Here is an 8,875-nt window from a genome sequence, read left to right as displayed (position 1 = left end):
AGATTTGGGTAGGAGAAAGAAGGCCTGTAGGTGGGGGCGACCAAATAGCAATCCCCCAAGGAAAGAGCTGGCCATGCCAACATCACCCAGGAACGAATGCGAGTGAGCCTTAGACGCCTTTCTGATTCTCACTCTGTAGCTATGGGGAGAGGGCTTCAGGAACCCAAAAATTAGAGGGGCATCCCAGATCAATTCTGGTGATCAGACTGAAGAACAAGGAAAGACGGGGCAGGGGGAGACTGTGAGCCCTGAGTGAGCAGTGCAGCGTGGCCGGAGGGGGATGTGGTGGCCTCACGGTCCGACTGTGGCTGACTGGCTCTGAGGGGGATGTCCCCCATTCATTCCGTATCAGTTTCCTGGCAGGTGCCGGGCCTTTCCTCACCCCTCTGCCAACCGACCCTCTACTACCCCTGCCCTTCGCAAGCCCAGATATAAATATAAGAGCATTTTCCATGGGCCGGCACAGAAGGGCAAACATTTGACTTTATTTTAGGCCTGTGAAATTCCCTTCCTTCATACTCAACAGGTGCATTGCCTCATTTAGATATCGGGGCCCAGAAATAGAACACAATTTACAATATAGCTTCCTTCAGGCATCTGGATGCTATTAAAAAAAAAAAAAAAAAGCCTCCTGTGAGCTGGTCAGGCGCAGCAGCACAAACACTGGCTGGAGCTTTTGCCTTTGCCAGGAGAGGTGCCCACCCCCGGGAAGCTTGCCCCTGCTTGGCAGAGGGGCCAGGCGCCTTGGGAGACAGTGTGGGAGAAGAGTCAACCTGTTAGGGCACAGGCCTGTTCTCACCCCTGCAGGACCCCCTGACTGGATGATGGAGAGGAGGAGGGGGACAGGCACAGACATTAGAGAGGGTCTAGGTGTTGGGCAGAGAGACTCAGACCTTTGGAGGTGTTTCTAGTAACTCTGTCAGTTAGAATCCACTGTTCCCCTACACCCTTTGTGGACTGGGGGAGAAGAGAATTTGGCTTGCCTTAAGCCCAAGCACAGGGACCCACCTGGCATCTCTTGGCAAATCATGTGTTCTCATCAGCTGTTGGTGTGTGTGTGTAGGGGGGTGAATGGTGTCCCCCCAATTTATATTTTGAAGTTGTAACCCCCAGAACCTCAGAATGTGGCTTTATTTGGAAATAGAGTCACTGTAGATGTAGTCAAGATCATTAGGATGGGTCCAAAGCCAATATGACTGGTTTCATTAGAAAAGGGAAATTTGGACACAGAGGTACACAGGGAGAACGCCATCTGAAGATGGAGGCAGAGATGGGGTGATGCTTCTACAAGCCAAGGAACATCAAAGAGTGCCAGCAAACCAGCAGGAACTGGGAGGGGCTGGACAAAGTCTCGCTCACAGTCCCAGAAGGAACCAGCCCTGCTGACACCCTGGTCTCAGACTTCTGGCCTCCAGGACTGTGGGAAAGTACATTTCTGCTGTTTAAGCCACCCAGTGTCGGGCACTTTGTTACAGCAGCCACAGCAAACTGAAACATTAGCTAAATGGCACATTCTTATCTTCAGAAGCATCTTCATTCCACTGGCTGAAACAGTCTGGTATAGGCCAAGCAGGGGCTCTTCTGGGTGGTCTGTTTCATCAAGGTCGTCTTGGGCCAGAAGAGCCCAAGACCAAGGTCCGTTTTCCTCTGGGATACCCCCAAGGCCCTTCTAATGGTCATCATCAAACCAGCCACCCAGGGCCCTTTATCCCCTGATGAGCATCAGGTGGAATCTACGGTGGAGACTGCCAGGGCTGGGACCGCAGCATCAGGTAGCTGCCAGGACAAGAGACTTGGCACCTGGTGTGGTCCTGGTGAATACTCCTGAGCATTCTCACATGCAGAGGAGGCTCAGCAGGCCTGGCAGCTCAGGGCTGAGAGATCAGGGCCTCTTGCTGTGTGACTCCATTCCAGGGCTGGGACCAAGGGGCCTAACTCTGTCCCTTGGCTGGAGCCAGAAGTGGAGCTGCATAGAGGAGCAGATGTCCCTCCTGGTGTCAAGAACTCAGTCATTCTCCATAGACTCAGGCTTCCTTTAGTCCTGGATGCCACCCATCCTCCAGGGTCCCACCGGAGACGGTTAAAAGACACTGGCAAGAGGTGAGACCAGCCCAACAGGTGACCTGGGGGTGAGAGGAGGCCATCTATGAGAAAGAAATGATGCCACCATGCTGGGGCAGTAGGCTCAGGACACGGGTGGGGGGTGGGGCCTTGTGTGTTAGCATCTGAGTTGGTTTGGGCAGACTTGTGTGTCTGGGGCAAGGCCAAAGTTCTGGGTCACTCGCTCGGTTTGTTAATGCCGACAGCCTCAGGAGAGGGTGTGCAGAAGAAAAAGGCGACAGTACTGCGGGCGGATGTGGAGACGCGGCCCCTCGGTGAGATGGTGCAGTTAGGAGACGTCTTTGTGGCGTCAGTGGCGAGGTGCACAGATACAGGACTGCTCCTCTCTTCCAGCTTAGAGCTTGGGGAAAAGAGGCTCTCAGCCCACGCGTGGCCTTTCCTCCCAGCCTTCATTTCCTCACACCTCTTCCCTCACGAGCCCTCACTCACCCCCAGCCTGAGTTCATGCCCCTCAGTCATTTTTCCCCACCGTTTAACACTGTTCCCGTTTCCCATTTCTTACTTCCAGAAGAAGGCGCCCTGCTCGCCCGGACCCTGTATCCCACAGCCTTGCTCCCCATCCCATAACAACGTCGCAGCTCAATGCCCTGACCCCTAGTCTCCCCCTCCGATGTGGCCAGAAGGGTCCAGTTACCCAGGAACCCAGTTGCCTCGGGAGGATTTCTCAGAGCTTGGCCTCCTCTGGAGAGACGGGACGGGGAGGACACAGACCTTTAGAAGACAGAACAGGCCTGAGTGCACGGACTCTTTATTGCCCCATGGTTGTGCATGGAGGCCTAGCTGCTGGTCCTCCCAGTGCTGCTCCATTGCAGGGAACGCCTAGTGAGGTGGGGAGGGTGTGTGTGCGTACGTGTGACATGAGGCAGTGTGGCCCAGATCCCAAACCAAAGGCAGGCGGAGGTGAGCCTTGAGGTAGCTCTGCCCACACAGGATAGACTGCGATGCGCTTGGCACAAGTCAGACTGTTTGCGTGGGGCTGCAAAGGGATCCAAAGGCAGCCCCGTTCGTCGGCTTAATAGCACGAATTGTCTGTACTGGAGAGAGTCTCCCAGCAGTCTTGAACTCCTTGAGAAATAGAACCTGAAACCAGAGCAAGCGGTAAACAGAACGGTGATTCTTGTTTCGATGGGAGTCATCCATGGGAAAGAAGTCCCCTCTAAGTGAGAAGAGCGAGGTGGGAGGTCTGCACGAGCTCGAGCTCACCCTAATGGCCCGCTGAGCTGCTCTGGTTCTGAATGGAAGCAGGCTGCAGTGGGCAGGGGAATGCGCTTGAGAGCAAAAGGCTGGGCTCTTGCCTTCCCAGGATGCTTGGCTCCTCTGGGCACACCAGAAAGCATGAGGCTACCAAGAGGGGTGCCAGACATAGGTTCTTGGGGTGAAGTCCTGACCCTCCTACCTGCACCAAACCCGCGCCTCTCAGGGGCCAGGGCAGCAGCCAGATTCCTCGTGCCGTGCCAAGAGCGACATGCGGGAGAAGGTCTTGGCGCAGCTCTTGCACTGGTATTTCTTGGTGTCGGAGTGTGTCTGCAGGTGGGCCCGGAGATTGGAGCGGTCCGCGAAGGCCCGGCTGCAATGAGAGCAGGCATAGGGCTTCTCCCCTGGGGGAGGAAGAGGGGAGGGTGAGTGACTACCTGAGGTATCTCCAGAAGGCAGTCCAGGGTTCAAGTGTCTCTGTTTATAAATGAATAACCCATCCCTCCCCCTTCTCAACTTAATGCATTTATCTTCATCACTGCCCCCGCTCCAGGACATAAGTGATGGGGGCCTTAGCTCCTGCCCTAGGAAGAGATGCTAAGGCCTAGAGGCCGCACAAGCACGCAAGGTTGAGGCCACTTGGGGAAGGGATAGAATGATACACCTAACCCTTCCTAAGAGCAAAGGTCCAGTGCAGCTGCATCTACCACGGCTGCTAGATCTTTCTCTGTTTTTGCCAGAGCTCTCCTGGGGCCCCTTGCCACCCAGATCTGGACGTGAGAAGCACGGGCACCTGCTGGCAGCTGTACTGCCCACTGAAGGCCAGTGATGGAGACTGGCCAGGCTCCTGCAGAGACTATCGTGAAGGCAGGCTGGAAGGAGTGAGCCCTCCTCCTGCACAGGAGGTAGGCATTTAGGAATGGTTAAGATCTTCCAGGCCACCTCCAATCAGGCAACCAGAGATTTCAACAAAATCCTATTGGGACCTTGGCCCCCAGGACGACTCTGGCAAGTATAAAAGGAAAGGTCATTAAGAGTCACCTGTTCTCCTCTGCTCATGTGGAGTGGCTTTCAGTCCTGCGGCCCCACAGAGTCCTGAGAGGCACCAGTCTGCAGTCCCCTAGCCTGACACCCAGGCATGATCCCAGCCAGGCCAGTCTCCTGAGGGGCTTCCCACTCTCCTGGCTACCAGACCAAGAGCACTAAGCCTCTGACGGTGTGCGAGATCCTCAGCAAAGGGTTAAGGAACACCAGATGGAATTTCCAGCCTGAAAAAAGCCTCCCTTCCAGCAAAATCCTTTCCAGCCACCACCCGGGTGTGACTCTGAAGATTCTAGTCATGGAGCCATGACTTAGGGAGATTCAGTTACACAAAGTATGTGTTGCAACTGTGGGTCTGCAATCAGGACCAAAGTCTCATTCTGGGAGCTCTGTCTCTCTGTTGCTGTCTCCCACTCTGTACGGTGTGCCTGACAAAGTCCCAGGCTCCAGGCAAAGCCCCGGGCTGAGGTCCAATTGGCTGAGGCCGCTGGCTGCCCTTGGGCAGAGCAGGCCCGTTCTGCTCTTTCTGGGCGGTATTTTGTCATCTACAGAATGAAAGGCTAAAGTTCTTAGGCCTCCTTCGGTTTGTTGCCCACATCCTTCTCCTTCTTCTGCTTCTGTTTTCGCCTCCTCTCCACAACCGTCCTTCTCTCCTTGGTTTCTGTAGGCTGCTGGCCACCCTCTCACCCACAGGTGGGTTTGCTCCAGGTCTCCAAATTTTGAGTGAAGTCCCAGCCGTCCTTCCTGCCCTTCAGATAGGCTGTGACCCCTATGGTTCTCAACCCCAGGCTGGGCCTTTCTTCCTCCCCTCTCCTGCCGCTCCCGAATTCTTCCAGGCTGTGGAATGTGAGAATTCAGACCCCCCCAGACGCCCTGAACACCCTGCGCTTTGCTGGGTGTTAGAGGTTGAATTGTGTCCCCCAGAGAAGAGACATCCACATCCTAAACCCTGGGCCTGTGGATGTGACTATTTGGACATTAGGGGCTTTGCAGTCATCAGGCTGCAGTTTGTGGGCCCTGATTCAATATGACTGGCGTCCTTATAACAAGAAGGAAATTTGGACACAGACGCACAGGGAAGAGAGACCATGTAAGGATGGAAGTAGAGGTTGGAGTGGTGCAGCCACAAGCCAAAGAATGCCTGGAGTCCCTGGGAGTTGGAAGAAGCGGGAAAGATTCTCCCCTAGAACCTTTGGAGGTATCCATGGGACACCTGGATTTTGGGTTTCTGGCCTCCAAAGAGAGAGGACAGTTCTGATGTTTTGAGTGCCCAGACTGTAGGATTTTGTGCCACAGCCCTGAGACGTGGAGACACTGGAGAGAAGAAGCTATGCGAATGTCCGTCCTCTTGTTCATAGAATCACCCCTCTCCTCTGTCTAATTCGCAGGTCCCAACCGCTCCCCTACCCAGATTCCTCTTGCGGACCTGATGCCATCCTACCTGTGTGGGTCCGGATGTGTCCCTGGAGCAGCCAGGGCCTGGAGAAGGCCTTGCCGCAGACGGCGCAGATGCAGGGCAGCGTGTGTGTGCGGATGTGCATTTTGAGGGCGCCCAGGCTGGCGTACTCCTTGTCGCAGTACTTGCAGGTGAAGCAGCGCTGAGCCTGCAGATGGCAGTGCAGCTGCCGGTGCCTGGCCAGCCCAGCCACCGTGTGGTAGGGCTTATGGCAGTGGATGCACTGGAAGCCACCTGCGGGGCAGGGGGCCTGCTCAGCCCCTAGCAGTCTGTCTGGAGCCTGATCTCCAACTGGGCCCAGGTTTGGGGGCCACCGCATGGGGAGAACCAGCAGTGGGGGCAGATTGAGGTGGTTCGCGCTGTCTTTGAGGGGTATGCTAGGGCCTCGGCCAGCCCGAGGGTCCACTGGGCTGATTTCCAGGGTGTCTGGCTCAGAGGTCCCCCGAGCTTCCTCATTACGAGGGAGGGGCAGGGAGATGCAGGTGATGACAGAAGTATGGTCCCAGGGCTGGGCAGTGTCACCGGGTGTGGGAGCGGCTGCCTTGTCTGGGAGGAGGAAGGGCACTACCAGCCCCCCACAGGCAGAACAGGCACCATTGATTTCTAGAAGGGCAGAGAAAGAGAAAATAAAAAGGTGAAGACTGAGTCCAAACATGTTGTGTTCTTAAACTTGCATCTCAAGTCCAATCTCAAAACCATCTTCTAGGCCATCAGCAGCATGGCATGAAGGGAAAGGCCTGAAAGATGGACGTGTTGGCTAGGGAAGTGACAATGGCCCAGAGATCATGGGGTCTAAAGGAGGAATCTCAGTTCCTCTTTAAAAACAAAGAAAGAGAACCATCTTACAGGATCCCAACACGACAGTCCTCGTGGGGTCAAGGAAGGCTCCCTCACTGCCAGGCAGGGCAGGCACTCTCTCTGAGCCCCTGTCCTACCTCAGGACCAGCTCACAGTGTATCCCCCAGGCTCCTAGTGTTAATGCAGAGCATCAGGCCACCATGGGTAAAATAACTAACTAGCCTCCAGTCACCTCCTGATTACTCCTGGCCATCATGACATAGTGCCTGCAACCTTCTGCCAACGCTCCCAGGTCCAGAAGGGCTGTCCTCAGGTACCATACTGCTTCGTAGGTGGACTTGCCCTCAGCCTACTGCTCCAGTATTTGTGGGCCAGCATGCCCCATGCTCGACCCAGATGAGGTCCCCAAAGTAAATGAGTTAGCAGGTAAGAGTTAAATTCTGCATCTCCCCAAAGCTCAAACCTCCAAACAGCCGGCAACCCATTTCTTATTCCTTATGTGTTGAAATAAACCTTTGGCCCCAGTTAGGGGAGGGGAGGGAGGGAGAGAGCACTAAGGGGCTGCAAGGCTGTTCTCTGACAATCCATCACTGGGCCTTGCACTGCTGCCCAAATTTGCACATTCAAATAGTGAAGTGGGGCACGCTGTATTACTGGACTCTACATAATGATTTTTAAACTTTTAAAACTATGTCAATTCAATTGTCCATCATATATATCTGAAACAGGAGTTTCCTTTACTGGGAGCACTGCTCTCTGATGGTTTGTTCTGGTGGTGCCTCTTAACTTGATTTCAGGTTGCAGAAGTGAAACGCCTGGTCCTGGAAGGCGCCCCCTGGTGGCGTCCCGGCGTCGGTACCGGTCAGCGACTCCCTCCCCACGCTGAGTTTTGAGAACGCTAAAGGCTCTGAGAGGCACCAGCTGGCTGCCCCGGCCTCTGCAGAGTCCCTCTTTCGCCTCTCCCGCTTTGAGTCATCGAGCAGTCCTTCAGGGGGTCTTTGCCCCAAGAAGCTACGGAGCTATGGGGGACAGCTCTGATGACTCTAGAGGCCTTTGCTCTGGGACTTTGAGTCCTCGTGCCTAGCAGGTAATGGGAATGAGGGGACAGTGTTGGGTGCCTGGCCTCCCGTCTCCCCAATGAGTCCCTGGGGGAGAGGACTGCAGCCCCTTAGCCCAGCCTGCCCTGGGTAACCTCCACTGGGGTGAGGAGAGGCCTGAGAAAAGGAGACCCATGGGAGGGGTGAGGAGGCACTGGAGGGGGCTGAGGAACGCTAGGCGAGCGGGATCTTGGCACCATAGAGCCCATGGTCACAATTCCTGTCCCCTGTGGTCACTACCCAAGACAGGATGCTCCGCGGGGGCGTTTGGACTGCAGCCCCAGGTGTCCCTCCGTGTCTTTCCCCACCATCTCTGGCACCCCTTCCAAACTTCCAGCCCCAGGAAGATGGCTCCGGGTTCCTTTAGCTGGGATGGAACTTTAGCACCAAGCCATAGAGGGTGAGCCCAGAGGGACTGGAAGAATAGAAACTTCTCTAAGTGGGAGAGAGAATCCTCACCTGCTCCGCCTGACTCGGGCCACCTACCTACTTCCAGCCCCAGGGCCTCGGCCCCAGCCGTGCTGGAGAGCTCCTCTCCTCCCACCTGGGACAGGTGTCCCCCGCTCTCCCTCCTGCCCCGCGGCAGCCCAGGCCCTGGGCCCTGGCTGGGGTGCCCGGCGGCCCCTACCTCTCTGCGTCTCCAGCTGCCCATAGTTGGGGACTCTGGTGCTGGGGTGCGTTTTCACCAGGAAGGAGCGCGGCATGGCTCCTCACGGGCGCGGGTTCCACTTGTAAGTCCGTGGGCGCCAGTCCGCGGCGCCGCGGCAGGTGCGGGCAGGGTCAGACTCATTAGCATAGCGCACCGGCTCGGCCAACCAGCGAGCGGCGCGGCCGGGGCGGGGCGGGGCGGAGCCGCGGGACCCGGCTTCAGGGCCACGCCCAAGACAGGTGCGCGGCGTTGGGGCGGTAGCGCGTGGCTGGCGTGTCCTGCCCACGGGACCTTTCTGGCGCGCGCCGAGAGTCACGCCGACCCCTGGGGCCTGGCGCACCCACTTGCCTCCGACTAAAGGGCGGAGGTCAGGGCTGGATAGAAACCCAGCTCTCTCTGGTGCACAGGGCGTGGAAGCGAGCGCGGAGCCCAGCTTCGGAGAACCCTCGCTCCAGCTGGTTACACCCGCTCCACCTCCTGCGGGAACCCACAACGGTAGGATTGATGAGCACACTGATG

General features: G+C 56.5%; 1 protein-coding gene across 1 annotated transcript; it reads right to left on the bottom strand.

Annotated features, from left to right (window-relative positions):
* Positions 1–2,913: 2,913 nt before the first annotated feature.
* On the bottom strand, positions 2,914–8,426 carry SNAI3 (snail family transcriptional repressor 3). Its single transcript, XM_039888514.1, has 4 exons — positions 8,336–8,426; positions 5,798–6,415; positions 3,518–3,719; positions 2,914–3,201 (listed from the first exon to the last, which is right to left on the bottom strand). The coding sequence occupies exons 1-3, from the start codon at positions 8,409–8,411 to the stop codon at positions 3,538–3,540; spliced, it is 876 nt and encodes a 291-aa protein (XP_039744448.1). The 5' UTR covers positions 8,412–8,426; the 3' UTR covers positions 2,914–3,201; positions 3,518–3,537.
* Positions 8,427–8,875: the final 449 nt, after the last annotated feature.

The sequence above is a fragment of the Pteropus medius genome, unplaced genomic scaffold, assembly GCF_902729225.1.
Source record: "Pteropus medius unplaced genomic scaffold, Ma_sr-lr_union100, whole genome shotgun sequence".
Classification (NCBI taxonomy): domain Eukaryota; kingdom Metazoa; phylum Chordata; class Mammalia; order Chiroptera; family Pteropodidae; genus Pteropus; species Pteropus medius.
This window is presented reverse-complemented; position numbering and strand designations above follow the sequence as displayed.

Excerpts from the sequence above, each read along its gene's own strand:
- SNAI3 (XM_039888514.1), bottom strand. The coding sequence starts at position 8,411 with ATGCCGCGCTCCTTCCTGGTGAAAACGCACCCCAGCACCAGAGTCCCC. Across the intron at positions 6,416-8,335 it reads GCAGCTGGAGACGCAGAGAG|AAATCAATGGTGCCTGTTCT; the intron begins GTAGGGGCCGCC and ends CTGCCCTTCTAG. Across the intron at positions 3,720-5,797 it reads ACACATCCGGACCCACACAG|GGGAGAAGCCCTATGCCTGC; the intron begins GTAGGATGGCAT and ends TTCCTCCCCCAG.